Source organism: Phocoena sinus, chromosome 20 (genome assembly GCF_008692025.1).
Source record: "Phocoena sinus isolate mPhoSin1 chromosome 20, mPhoSin1.pri, whole genome shotgun sequence".
Lineage (NCBI taxonomy): Eukaryota > Metazoa > Chordata > Mammalia > Artiodactyla > Phocoenidae > Phocoena > Phocoena sinus.
In genome coordinates, this window is record NC_045782.1 from 47,483,576 (window position 1) to 47,498,319 (window position 14,744).

Below are 14,744 nucleotides of genomic sequence, written 5' to 3' on the forward strand. Positions count from 1 at the left end.
CCCTTCATGCCAGTACACTGAGGGTAGGCAAAGCATCAGATGCACAGGATAAGCCACAGGCCACCTCCTCCACATGAGGCTGTTCAGTCGGTAGTACAGGCACGAGATGTGCCTCAGTGGGTCAGACGAACGGTCCGTGGGGAAATGGGTTTCCTCTGGGTTATCACCCTTGATAAGGAAGTGCCCACTTCCCCTTGTATAGACGAATGTGTTCTTATGGCTTCTTTAAATCTACAGCTAAACTTAGGTTAAATGCTACTGATTTGGAACTAATGTAGAGAAACTGAGATGGGTATATTTTTATATTATTTATTAAAAAATAAGTGGAGTAAGAAATAAGTGGAGTAAGCAAGACTACAAGGGGGAAACTACAGTACTAAGGCAATACTGTATTTAAGAATGTATTGTTTTTTAAACACACGAGGAGAACAATATATAAAGACACACAGAGACCCTCTCTCGCTCTGCAGACGTCACCGGGGAATGACACGTTCTGCCTGAGGAATTAGACGGCTGCAATCTGCCTGTTTAGCCAGTGAGCACTTTGGAAATGTCGATCATCGTGAATCGAACACAGCTGTGGTACCTATCGTCTGAGCACATCAGCACTCAGGAGGCGGGGACAGCACAGCAAACACGTCAGACCCGTCTCTGCCCTTCTCCGCGGCACTGTCTGTTTGCTGAAGCAGAGAGCCTAGGCTTTTATTGCTGGCGCAGGGTCGGCACCGTAGACGTAGCTGGTGAGGGGACTGCAGCACCCACTAGGAGGGTGTTCTAGTGGTGAAGCCTAAGGTTCCTCGAGGATTTAGCAGCTGCACCCACAGTTCACCTGCAGAGTTTGCAAGCAAAATTCCCAGACCTTCTTCAAATACGTCGCTACCAAACAAGGCTTTAACCCATAAACCCATACACTGGCGGCCTTTATGGGACTTAACACGTCCTTTGTTAACACATTTGTCTGGGGGCTTTGGTTACCACTGGGGCCATCATCTTGAGTGTTACTCACTCTCTTGCTGCCCCTCTCAGCTTGGAATCACAGCATGGGAGATCTTCTCCCTCTGCTGCTGCAGAGCCACTGGCCAGTTCCCGCCTGGCAGCAAACCCACCCACGATGATGCCATTATCAAGCTCACATCTCACGACGGAATCCACGGGAACATCTCAAAGACTGACAGGTGCAGCTTGAAGACCGGGTGGGCCAGGCGTGACCTGGCCTGTCAGCCCCACCCCACCCTGCTCAAAAAGAAAAGTAGAAGAAAGGAGAAAGGTAGGAAGGGATGAATGGGAAAGGAAAAAGAAATGAGCTGGATTTTGTTCAAAAACTTGTAAGAACTTGTTCTTCCTGTTTTTAGTATTTTAGGGGTGGGAGTGGAATAGAAACATATAAAATGAAGATATCCAATTCTATTCAACCCTGCCCTGGAGGTCTCCGCCAGGGAAATTAGGCAAGGAAATGAACTAAAAGACATCCAGTTTGGGAAGAAGTAAAACTATCTCTATTTGCACGTGATATGATCTTGCATATAGAAAATCCTAAGGGTTGCACTAAAAACCTACTAGAACTAATACACAAGTTCAGCATGGTTGAAGGATACAAGATCAACATACAAAAATCAATTTTATTTTTATACACGCAGTGAATCATCTGAAATTGAAATTAAGAAAAAAACTCCATTTACAATAGCATCAAAAAGAAGAAAATACTTAACAATAAAGTTAACAAAAGAAGTATAAAACTTACACTCTGAAAACTATAAAACATTGTTGAAAGGAATGAATAAATGAAAAGACACTTGTGTTCATGGATCATAAGACTTAATATTGCTATGATGGCAGCACTCCCCAAATTCATCTATGGATCCAACAAAATCCCCATCAAAATCTCACCTGGCTTCGTTCCAGAAATTAACAAGCTGATCCTAAAATTCATATGGAAATTCAGGAGACCCAGAATAGCAAACACAACCGTGAAAAAGAACAAAGTTAGAGGATTCACACTTCCTGATTTCAAAACTTACTACAAAGCTACAATAAGGATATAAGGATAAACATATAAATGGGATAGGATTGAGAGTCTGCAAATAAACTCTCACATTTGGTCAACTGATATTTGACAAAGGTGCCAAGGATTCAATGGGGGAAATAACTGTCTTTTCAAATGGTACTAGAATGATTGGAAAAGAATTAATCAGTAAGCTTCCACATTAATGAAAGTTGACCACAGTTATTCCTGAATAAAAAACCAACTCTAGCCGCAGAGCAACTAAGCCCATGAGCCACAACTACTGAGCCTGTGCTCTAGAGCCTGTGAGCCACAACTACTGAGCCCGTGTGCCACAACTACTGAAGCCTGTGCACCTAGAGCCCGTGCTCTGCAACGAGAGAAGCCACCGTGATGAGAAGCACGGGTGCTGCAATGAAGACTAGCCCCCGCTCGCAGCAACTAGAGAAAGCCCACGCACAGAAACGAAGACTCAACGCAGCCAAAAATAAATAAATGCAAAATAAATTTATTAAAAAAAAAGAAACCAACTCTAAAAAAAAAAAAAAGAAACCAACTCTTAAAAAAAGAAATCCACGTGCAAAACAATGAATTGGACCACCAACCTAACATCATATAGAAAAATTAACTCGAAATGGATGAAAGACCTAAATGTAAGCGCTAAACTATAAAACTCTTAAAAAAGCCCCATAGAAATAAATCTTCATGACCTTGGATTAGGTAATGGTATCTTAGATATGACACCAAAAGCACAAGCAACAAAAGAAAAAATAAACTGGACTTCATCAAAATTAAAGAACACTTGTGTTTCAAAGGAAATTAGTAAAAATGTGAAAGGACCAACCCACAGAATGGGAGAAAATTTTTGCAAATCTTATATGTGATCAGAGTCTAATATCAAGGATATATAAAGAAGTCGTACAACTCAATAATAAAAAGACAACCCAATTAAAATGAGTAAAAGATCTAAACAGACATTTCTCCCAAGAAGATGTACAAATGGCCACTAAGCATAAGAAAAGATGCTCAACATCATTAGTCATTAGGAGAATGCAAATCAAAACCACAATGAGATAACTCCTACTGGGATGGCTATAATGAAAAAGATATGAAATAGCTAGTGCTGGGCAGGCTGTGGACAAAGTGGAGCCCTCACACCTGCTTCTGGGGATGAAAGATGGTGCAGCCATTGAGGAAAACATGCAGCACTTCCTCCAATGGCCAAACGTTAAGAGTCACTGCATGACCCAGAGTGGAACTCACTCTGGGTTTATACCCAAGAGAAATGAAAACTTGTCTACACAAAAATGTGTACAGAAAGGAGCATTATTCATAAAAGTGAATAAGTGGAAAAAACGCAAATGTCCATCAGGTGATGAACAGATAAAATGTGGTCCATCTACACAATGGAACATTATTCAACCATAAAAAGGAATGAAGTACTGATACACACTCCAACATGGGTAAACCTCAAAAACATCACACTAAGTAAAAGAGGCCAGACACTAAAGGTCATTCATTGTGTGACTCCATGTGTATGAATGTCCAGAATGGGAAAATCCATAGAGACAGAAAGCAGACTAGTGGCTGCCAGGGACTGTGGGGAGGGGAGATGAGGGCACTAGCGAGAGGGTACAGGGTTTCCTTAGGGATGATGGGACTGTTCTAAAATTGATTGTGGTGACGGTTGCACAACTCTGAGAACATAATAAAAATGACTGAACTGCACCATCAATGAAGCTTTTACCAAAAAACCCACAAAAACGAAGTGAAGATCACTCTTCGGGTGTCAGAGCGCCGCCAAGCACCTTGCATCCACAGTTCAGCTTCCACGGTCCTCATTCCCCGTGCTCTTACTCTTTTGAGTTCGTTGCAGAACTTCTGCTTCTTAAGGAAGGTTTACTTACTCCATAAGCCAGATCAGAGGCCAGTGTCGCTCATGACCCTTAAATGCCTTCCCTACACTAGCCTGTGCCTGCCTCGGGAAAGAACACACCTTCCTTCCTTCCAAGACCAGTCCTCAGACTCCTCAGGAACAAGATCACAAGTAGCGAGAGCAGCCCTGGAGGACGCCACAGCCCCCAGCCTGAGACCTGGTCCTTGGGGAGGGCGGGGCACCAGGGATGAGATGGGGTTGTGTGCAGGATCACTCAGGAAAGCTGGGCAGAGAGGGGGCAGATGACTAAGGAAGAAACATCTGGAGTGTTCCCATTTTCTCACTGAGATCCCCAGATACAGGGCCGCAAGGATGCTAGGGATCGTTGAAAGGGTGAAGCGCATGCCAAGGTGGCAGCTGTCCTGGCCAAGGGGTGCAGGTGTCCACTGGGGAGGCCCCAGGCTGGGTGTCTTGGCTCACGCAGTCAAGGCTCTGACTGGGGCCATGAGGCCAGCTCCACCTGCTGACCTGCTGCCCCCACCCCAGTGGCCAAGCACCAGCAGAGATGGAAGGGGCGGTGGGGTCTCCTGCTGAGTTTGGGGATGTGGTCAGTGACCTGGCTCTGGGCCTCTCCTGGGAAGGCAAAGCTCCCGTGTTGTCATGACAATGCCCCACTTGACATCACCAAGTTCTCCCCATGGGCAGGTGGGGGTCACCGGGAGACCCCATGGGGCAGCAGTGGGTAGGGGGGAGGGCAAACACCTCCCCAGGGCAGGGCACACAGTGCAACCAGGACACGGCCCCCACCCTTTCTGGGCACCTCCCATTCTTTCTCCCCTACCCTGTCCCAGTAGTACCCCCACCCAATCGCGGGTGCCCTCTTCCCCCAAATCCCCATCCCCTGCTTCTCTACTTTCCACGCTGCTTGTACCACAAATGTGCCTCCAGCCAAACGGTCCTGGTCCCTGGGTCCTTTTCTCCACTGTCCCGGTCTATCCCTTCTAGATGCCAGGCTTGCCAGCTTCCCAGGAAGTCCTCTCTGTGGTCAGAAGGCCCCCATGGCTCCCCCTTACGCCCCTCTCACCCACCAGGCACGGCTGCTACCAGGCCGTCTGCAGGCGGCTCACTGCGGCCTCTCCTTTTCCTCCAAGCCCCCCACTAGGCCCCCACTGATCTTGGGCAGGATGCCAGCTCTGCTCCCAGATTTTGTACTTAACCGTGACTGGTTTGTGATCGTCATGAGTTCTATGCCCCCCAGATTAGGAGGTCAGGTCAGGTGCACACAGCTGGTATTTTAAGACCGGGGCTCAGCGCTGGGCAGGAAGATGTGAGTCTCATCCTGGCTGCATGGGCTCCCCCTGCCCCAACACACACACAGGGGGCCTATGAGCCAGGTGACCTCCAAGGCCGGAGCCCAGGAGTCAGCTCTAGGTCAGCTGGGATTCAGAGTACGGCCTCCCTAGGTCCAGGGATGAACTTTTACAAAGAAAAAGGCATGTTGGTTGGTACGTGAAATCTCACTTGTTGACGGCGAGAGGATGAGGCTCCCCTCCCCAACTCTTGGGTTGTTCCACACGAGGAACCCCTTGCCCAGGTCAGGAAGAGGCTGGTCATGACCTTCCCGTCCTGGGAACGGGTGTATCCCAGGGAGCTGGGCCACACACACCCGTGAGCAGGTTCTCCAAGCGCTCACCAGGGCCAGGGGTTGGTGCCCCACAGCCCACCACACAGCTCCCAGTGGTGAAACCGTTTAAGAGACGACGCAGGGCACTGCCATGGGCAGCTTCCCAGGCCGCCCCAAGCTCTGGGTCCTGGGAGGCAGAGGGAAAGGGGAGGTGTCCACCCTGCTTGTGGGGTCTGGAGAGGCTGCCCCTCCCTCCCCCGGCCTGGGACCCACTGCTGCAGAGGGATGGGTCACTCACAGGCAGGAGAGGCAGGACCTCCTTCCCCTCCTCAATCAGAACTGCCCCTAGGACTGGGGTGGGGCCCAGCAGCCAGAGTGGCGCTGGAAAGGTCGGCTTCTGGCAAAATCCCCCAAATCAGCTGGCACAGAGCCCCCTCCTGGCTGAGGTGTGCATGCACCCGGTAAGGGTGCTTTCACACAAAGCAAGACTGTCCGCTGAAAGCCTGGGTTTCTAGCTCCTCTTGAAGAACTCCAGACCTGGCAACTTGGCCACAGCCCACCATACCCTCTGGGCGGAGGGTGTGGAGGCCCCCCTCAGGTGGAACACCCACTTGTCTGTCCTTGCTGTTGCCTGCTCGCTCCCTGGGGCATCTGGCTTCCTACCTAGACATCAGGACTCCAAACCAGACCCCCACACCCCAGAGGCACCAAACTGCATGCCCTCCCAGCCACCAGCCACGGGAGTCACACAAAACCCCTTGAAAAATGAGAAACCATCAGCACCCCTTCTAAGGGAGGTGGGGCCAGAGTACCGCCCTGCACCTTGCTGCGGGCAGGTGCCCACAGGTGACTGCCTTCCACCCACAGCCGGGCAGGGCTAGAACCTCACTGGCTCCTGAGGCCCCAGCCCCTGTATGGCACTGACCAGCCAGGTGCCAAGTGCCCCGGGAGGGTCAAGGGACTGTGTTCCAGGGACCTGAGGGAGGAACCACACCAACCCGCCCTTCCACGGACCCCAGTCCACAAGGCAGCAGGCTGTGTGGGTGTCAACTTTAATATGGGGCTGGCCTGTCTGGGGGGCTAAGAGGGTCCCCTTTGTCTTCCTGTTGGGAGTGAAATCTCAGGGAGATTGTCTAATTCCAAAACGAACTGTGAACTAGGGAAGTCACTTCCATCCTTCCCAGTCTCCACTTGGCTGCTAACAGCTCGAAGCTGGCAGCTCGGGGACCCGCAGCCACACCGGCCGGCTATCCTGGAATGTCCGTCAGCAGGACTGGGCCTCTGTACGGCCCCAGGAGTGATGGGGTGGGCAGACCTCCTAGAGTCATCAAAATCCAGCAGGGATGCACCCCTCCTGGTCCACCACCCACAGACGCCGAGGCGGAAGCAGAGAGGTTACCACCCCCAAGTCTACATGGAAACTGGGCACGTCCGGGAGCCAGGCCAAGGGAGGGCCCCCTTAACCAAAGCCCTGCCAGCTAATGGGAGCAGCAGGAAGAAGGGAAAGGGAAGGGTGGGGAGGCCAGGTCTGATGTGCCTTCCACAGAAGACAGGGCGGCGGAGACACTGGCCCGTGGAGCCGCGCGACCCGGGACGGGAGGTGTGACCAGCACCAGGAGCGTTGGGCCTGGCCGTGGCCCATGGGAACCACAGCTGCAGAAGCTGCGTTTGGCTGGAGAGTTTGAATGTTGCCATTTAATCCAGAAACGAGAGCAAGACAGCAGCGCCAGGGAAATGCTCCGCAGTCATCCTGATCAGGAGCCCTGTGTGTGCTGTGCTGCTCCGTCAGCTCCCGGCCCACCTGGCCCGGCGCCAGCCTCCTGGGAGCCCGGCCAGGGCCGGACACGCACCCAAACTCTGTGGGCCCCAGTCCTCTGGAATCCCCGTGAGTCCCACACAAGTTACGAGGCTGCCACCACTTCCGCCTGTCGGGGCCTGGCCTTGACGGGGACTTTCTCTGTGGAGGAAACATAGAGATGTCTGTCGCGTACAGAAGACCCCAGAGGCGGGAACTTCCCGAAAAGGACAAGAGGCAGCAAGGAGCCAGGTCAGGGCTTCGCGCTCTGGGAAGAACGGGCACAGCTCTGAGAAAGGCGAGTTACACACAGAAGCCGGGAGGGATGACAAACAGCAGGCACTGGGCACAAGCACTCAGGACGTGCACCCCTAACCCACGGACCCCAGAAAGGAGGCCAAGCAGCAGCAAGGGAGCAGAAAGAACTAAGGAGGAATCGCGAAAGACGAGTCCGGGCGGATAGAGAATTTCTGAAGGCGTGTTATGCGATGCCGCGGGGAAGGTCGTCCCAGTGACGTTTAGTGGACGGCCGGTCCTGGGCTGGACCCAGAAGAGCCTGCACAGCTCAACTGGCCCTTTTCCGACTCTAACTTTGGGATTCGCCTCTCTGAACGGGGTCTGGCTCTTACAAGGTTACCGAAACTGCTCAGAAGCCTGGGCTCAACCCCAGGGCGAGGCCCGCACTCCGCCTGAGCTGGTGCCAGCAAGCACGCCCACCAAGCAGGGGTTGGGGCCCGACCCTCACCAGGCAGGAAGGGCAGGGCCCAGAGGCCAGGATATTTTGCTTTGCTCTAGAACGCACGGTTCTCCAAAGGACATAACGAGGAGGGTACCTGGGATCTTTTCAGGAAGGGGCTCTGAAGGAACCTCTGGCAGCTCTATCTGTTCCTGCAAGAAACAGAGGATAAAGGCTGTGAGACACAATCACCTTGTCCTTTTCTTGGAGAGAACAGCATCCTGTTCACTTAGCCGCTCTCAGCGGGATTTAAATAGGACACAAATCCTCCAGCACGCAAGCCCAGGGTGCATCCTCCCTGGCTTCCGGCAGCTCTGCAACTCATATCACCGGCGGCACAGTGACCACAAAAGGTGGCTGCTTCCAACGGCCCAGAGCCTGAGGGGCTCCCAACCCAAAGTTCCATTCTGAGTCTGAGACAAGGGCTTTGAAACAGGCACCCATGCACGTCAGGGGCCCCAATGGCGCCTCTGCCTCAGGTGGTGGTACCTGGGTGCACCTGTTGTTCCAGCGAGTGCTGGTCTACCTCTCGGGCCTTGGGAGGAAGTAATTCAGCAGGCAGGTGCACATAGGGCCCCCAGGCAGCGAGCAGCAGTGCTAAGGACCTGCTTGCCTGGCCTGGTCTATGGCTGGGGGTGACAGGCTGGTGGGCATGGTGTGAATTCAGCTTGCTTAGGCAGGGGCCCACAGAGATGGAGACGCCCTCCATCAGGGAGCAAACACAGACTCAGGGCCTGAAGTGATGGCTGGCTGGTTAGAGGCCTCTGGGCCAACACATGGAGGCCCTGTGTGTGACAGCGAGTGACCAGCCACAAGAGGGAAAAAGCCCCCATTTGATCTAAAACCCACACACTGCCCACTGGGGAGGAAAGGGCTGAGGGAGCTAGGAGGGTCGGCATTCTGCTCTGTCCTGGCACCTGGTTCACTCTGAGGCCTGCAACACCTGGGTGGACAACCTGCAAAATGTTCTTTCCAGGCCAGTCCTGCCCTGCAGTCAGCCAGGTGGATGGGGAGAAGGGACCTCAGTTTAGCACAAATGCCAGTTGTTTTAGGGAAGAAAACCAGCTGCAGAACCAGGGCTGTGTGCTCAAGTGAAACCTGACACAGTTGCTCGCCGAGGCCAGTGAGCAGAGTCCTCCTGGGGGGGGGGGGGGTCCCTACACCTGGGCCTGTGTCAGTGCCGGGGGTCCTGTTACCTGAGTGATTGCGTCCAGCTCCTCCAGGATGGCATCTTCGTCCTCCTGAGTGAAGCTTCCTGCCAACAGCTCATCTATTTGCTGCAAAAGGAGGAACAGAGGTGAGGAACATGGCTGGGCTGGGGTGGGGGAAAGGTAGGCCCTCGTGGAGGAAGGAGACAGCCCCAGCTTAAGGCTCCTCTCACTCGAAAGAAGGAAGGCAGCCCCCATGTGGTGCGGGAAGGCCTGGCCCTCGAGGGTGGCAAAGGACATTCAGCGAGTTGGCCACTGTCCTCGCTGGCTGCCAGATGGCGGGCCCCGTGGTGCGGCAACACCTACCCGCTGGTACTCCACAGCCTCCTGCGTCTCGTCCAGTATCCGCTCCACCTCTTCTATGGACATCACCTGATCGGTTACAAGTTTTTGAGTCTTATCAGTGAAGCACGTAACAGAACCCCCTACACGAAGGCCACCTGCATTGGCAGGGCGCATGGCCTAGCCCCTCTGTTCCTGTTTAAATGAAGCCACGCCAAGTGGGATATAACAGATCTTTGGTTATTTCTGTCCCAGGCAGGGCCCGTCCACAGAGGCATGGAGCTGTCAGACAGTCTTTTCAGAAGCCTCAACTGACCGCCTTGGACTCCTGCTGGCCCTTCTGGCACCCAAATCAACCCTAGCGGTAGTCAGAAGTATAAAAATTTTTCCCTGGTCAGGTGACTTGATTTCTTTTGGGTTCAAAGCGGCACCTTTGCTTGACTGGTCACCACCACACTGGACAGTCAGAAAGGCAGTGTAACCTCAGCTCTCTGCCCAGCCCCACTGCCATCCACTCATCAGGAATGAGACGGGGTGGGGCCCGGGGCACGCCATCTTTGCGCCTCACCTCTCCTTTCACCATCCACCTCTGTGCTGTTTCTTGAAATGAAGCTGTGTTCACCTCCTCCAGGAAGTCCTCCAGATTAGTTCACCACCACCACGCCCCTCCACTAAAACCAGACTGTCCTAGTCACTTTAGCATCTCTGGAAACGGTACAATTTTTTTTTGTACCACTAGACTGTCACCCTCTCCCATCACCCTCTCCTGGTAGTGACTGGCTTTCCCTCATGCCCAAAGGCCTGCGTGCAGGTGTGGCCTCAGGGACTAACCCTCTCCTTGTTCCACTGGCTACCCTTCCTCTCTTTCCCCAGTCCTGCAAGACTTACCTGGTGCATCTTATTCAGACACTCATTTCCAAACTGCAGCCCCTCGATCACCTTCATTTCAATCTGGGTGAACTCAATACTCTGGACCTGAGGAAGAAACCCATGTGGTCAGGGGCCCACCTTCTCTGCCGCCTCATGTAGACCCATGGAAGGGAGTTAGGATCACACTATCACTGACAAAGACTGCTGGGCCTCAGAGCAAACTGTCTCTGCCTTCCTCCTCCTTCTATCCTTTCCCGCTGCCCTGACCAAAACTTGGGCAGAACTGAGAGGGCGTGGGAGGAACCGCAAAGCAGACTGCTTATAACCAGCAGCTCTGTTAGCAAAACAGCAGAACTAGAGCTCTGGGTCCTGAAACTGGATCATTTTGGGAGCCTCCTGCAGATCCCAACACCTCTTCAGTCACTGGAGCAGACTCCCGCCCACTCCACCACCCATAAGTGGCCTAGTCCCCCAGCCACCATCCTGCAAGAGCCAACCTGCTGCAGCCCCTTAAGACGGTCAGGCTCCCATCAAAGATTCTCCTCCACCTCCAGGCCTGACCCATTCCATAGCCGTGGGCTGAGAGGTCCAGGAGAGGAAAATGATAGGTTTCAGTCCTCTGAGGGGACTCTGGTGCCTACATGGTCCATGGCCCACACCCCCCAACCCCTACTAGGCCTACCATGGTCTCCAGGCTGGTGATCTGGTTTTCTGTCTTGTCCAGGAGCTGCTCCCGGTATCGCTTCTTCTTGAGCAGCAGCTTGGCCCGTCTGCAGAGGGAACCCAAGCAGTGACCCAGCAGCCATGGCCATCAGCTGCCCTGGCCTGGCACTGACCAGCCTCCTGGCCTACCCCACCTCTGCTCTAGGCCGATGCGGGACAGAACCCATCTCCCGAAGACCGGCCCCCAGCCCCACTCACTCCTTCCTGCCGTCACGCAGGAGCTGCCGGGCAATCTCCCGCTCCCGCTCCAGCTGCTGGGTGATCCTCTTCTGGTACTGCTTCAGCTTATCCCGCTGCTGCTTCAGTTGCTGCCGGGAAAGCAGGCCTTGTGTTGACACCAAGACCCCTCAGGGCACGCTGGACACTCACCAGGCTACCCGGTGTCCAGGAGAGCCAGTACAGAGGCTGCTGGGGTCACTGAAGGGCCCCCCACAGGCCAGGTTGCCCCAACTGTCACCAATGGAAGCACATCCTCTGAAACTGAGTTCTCCATGGGGACAAGTTTGCCCCCCAGGGCAAGTGGGGCACTATCTGGAGACATCCCTGGCTGTCACACTGGGGATGCCACTGGCATCTAGGAGGTGGAGGCCAGGGATGCAGCTCAATATCCTACAAATCTCCCCCACCCCAGACAGAGAGCCAGCCCTAATGTCCTCAGGACCGGGGTGGAGGGCATGCTCTCACCGCCGTCATGGCACGGCATCGCCATCATGGCGCGGCATCGCCGTCATGGCAGGGCATCGCCATCAGCGAGGAGTGTGAGCGCTGGTCAGGGAGTGTGGCCAGCACCTCCAAGGTGAAGAGACGACGCAGAAGTCGCTGGTGACAGTCACCCGAGTGCCACCATCCCAGCCCAGCCATGGCTGGAGACTGGGGCCTTCCCTCCCAGCTTCACTCCCCTGTGGACTTCAGCCATTTGCCATCAGCTCCCCTGCTCTTGACACTTATCACCATGCGCGAGTGGACAACAGATGGTGCACTGAGGTGAGAGGTTCACGTGACCGTGCCAATCACCTAGGACCCCAGTGTCCCAAAAAGGATGCAAGGCCATTTACACACCTTAGTCTCTCCTTCCCTATTTTAAGCCATTTACATTTCTTCCAGATTTCATCATTTCAGGTAACGCTACAGTGAGCACCTGCAAGCACAAGGCACTTCTCAGATAGAAGATTATGTCTTCAGGGTCGGTTACGGGGAGTGAGTTAACTGGGTCTAAGGTGTGCACATCTTTAAAACTCAACATGGTGAGAAACTAGCCCCCAGTGTAGACGTGGTCAGTCTGTCTCAAGCGGCCGCTCCCCAGTTCCCTCCACAGCTCCATTCTCTTTAGAGGCCGTCTGCCCCAGCGCAACCCATGGCCGGTGGGTCAGGCTCGGCGACAGCCGCACGTCCTGTCCCTGCTGCCGTGAGACGCGCCCGCCTTCCCACCCCGTGACCAGCCTGCCCGCTGACAAGGTACAACCAGGAAACAGTGAAACGCGGGCACCGCCTCCCGGGACCCGAGGCACAGCTCAGTCGTCGCACTGGGACCGCCTACACCCGCAGCGACTAGATTCGCTCAGACTCGCTGGGAACCCACCGCTCACCGCCCCAGACGGGCTCCGGGACTGCGGCCCCGGCGTGGGGCTGGGCGGCCGGAGGGGCAGAAGCCCGTGGCGAGAGCGGAAACGCAGCCGGTAGCCGTCGTGCCTCGGTTTCCCCGCCCGGCCCAGGTGTCCTCGGCTCGCGTCCACCCGCCTGCGGGGCCCGGCGTCTTACCAGGATGGCCTTGTCCTGCTCCGTGACCCGGCTCTGCTGCTTCTTACGGCCGAACAGGTTGCCCATGGCGGCCGGCGCGGCCCGGCCCGCGCCCCGCCGCCCAGCCCGGTCGGCTCCGCACGTCGCGGCCACCGTAGTTCGGACCCAACCCACCCCGCTACGGCGGCCGCGCGGGGCCAAGCGCCGCAGAACGCGGAACGCGGCTGTCCGCAGACGGAGGCCCCGCCCCGAGAAGCGGCCGGGGTTCTGGGGCCCTGGATCACGTGGTTCACGTGCATTTCCAGAATGCCTCACCTGCGCGGACTTCAAGACTAAAAGTTCCATCTTGGGACCCTCTCAGGGTGACAGCGTGTACCGTCTCCCGGGCGGTCAGAAATCTTGTTCACAAGTCACTGCGCCGCCGGTTCGGACCACAAAATGCTGCGTTTAGTGATGTTACAACCCTGGGCGTCAGAGTGTCCGCTGAACCGCGCCCTGCGCAGGCAGCATGCTCCACCCGCTCTGTCCTTCGGGCCGGTGACTAGTCCCCGGAGGAGCCCACCTTCTGGTTCCGTGGGCCCGGGCAGAAGCCCCTACGGGGCATCGGGGATATAGGGCGGGGCGCCACGTACACCTGCAGCCTTGGCTCCCACCCGTGTGTCCTGGCTGGGGTGGGGGTCATAGGATGGCACCCAGCCCTGTTTGGTCTCCCTAACTGATCCCGCAGCCCAGTCTGCATGGGCCCCGCCACCTTTCTAGCAGCCTAGCAGCTCCTGGGCGGTGGGGTCATGATAAGATGAGGCGTCCCATGGCATGAGTCCAGCGCTCACCCCTTTCTGTGAAATGAACTCCTTGATCAGAAGCAGTGCTGTGAGGACACCACGATGGGCCTCTCAGTCCACAACAGTGCCGCTGGCAGAAGACCCCTGGGCGAGGGGGGAGGCAAATCTGTATCCAGAGTGTCTGTTCCCGTGAGGACACGTCACTGCCCCCTGAGGGAAGAGTTCTGATTAGCTAATCTGCTGTTTGGCGGCTGGCTGGTCCCACAGGTAATAATACCATCTGAGGGGCTCAGTGCTCTTGACCCACTGGGCCCTCAGCAGCGGTGGCCAGGTGAGCCTCAGTGAGGGGAAGTCCATATAACTGAGCCCCGTAGAGCCTCCATCCCTACCCACATGGTCACTTTGTCCATAGGCCCATTGACCGAGCGCTGGGGGCCTGGGAAAAGCCGTTGGCTCATGTCCAGAGATTGTGCACTGCATCCACCTGGCCATGGAGAGCCTCCTGGGCAGAGGGTGCTCTTTTGTGAGCCTTCCCTGGGACACAAATGTGTTGTGTCCACTCTGAGAAGTCCATCCACATCTCTCCCCCAGACTTCCTGTGACCAATCTTCCAGGTCCTGTTTCTTCCAAGTTCCTGCCCGTTCAGTCACACCTTAGCAGCTGCCTGTGATTCAATACAGATGTAACTTCTTGCCACCCCTCACTGCACACATACAGGTACGACTCCGAGATACTGAGGGTTCTGATCCAGACCACTGCAAGAAAGCAAATATTGCAATATTTCACAGGAATTTCTTGCTCTCCCAGTGCATATAAAAGTTACGTTTTATGCTATACTGTAGTCTATTAAATGTGCAATAGCATTATGTCTGAAAAAAAGATGTACATACCTTTATGTACATACATTAATTTTTTTTATACCTTAATTTAAAATGCTTTATTACCCCCAGTCCATCAAGAGAGACATTGGAAGAGAGAAATTGTGTTCTATGGCTGGCAGGATCCCCAGGGGCACCTGTCTTGAAATACTCAGAGGTCTTTTTGTATAACTGAATCGCTGAGTTGTCCACCTGAAACTAACACCATATTATAAATCAACTATACTCTTT

General features: G+C 54.5%; 1 protein-coding gene across 2 annotated transcripts; it reads right to left on the reverse strand.

Annotated features, from left to right (window-relative positions):
* Nucleotides 1-5,376: 5,376 nt before the first annotated feature.
* On the reverse strand, nt 5,377-13,017 carry CHMP6 (charged multivesicular body protein 6). 2 transcript variants are annotated; one of them, XM_032617164.1, is made up of 8 exons: nt 12,875-13,017; nt 11,315-11,424; nt 11,076-11,163; nt 10,412-10,498; nt 9,548-9,613; nt 9,230-9,310; nt 8,131-8,185; nt 5,377-7,459 (listed from the first exon to the last, which is right to left on the reverse strand). In XM_032617164.1, exons 1-8 carry the CDS (start codon nt 12,938-12,940, stop codon nt 7,404-7,406), a joined length of 609 nt encoding a protein of 202 aa, XP_032473055.1. In that variant the 5' UTR covers nt 12,941-13,017; the 3' UTR covers nt 5,377-7,403. The 2 variants fall into 2 exon arrangements, with proteins under 2 accessions (XP_032473055.1, XP_032473056.1); XM_032617165.1 differs by having other exon boundaries at nt 11,801-12,993.
* Nucleotides 13,018-14,744: the final 1,727 nt, after the last annotated feature.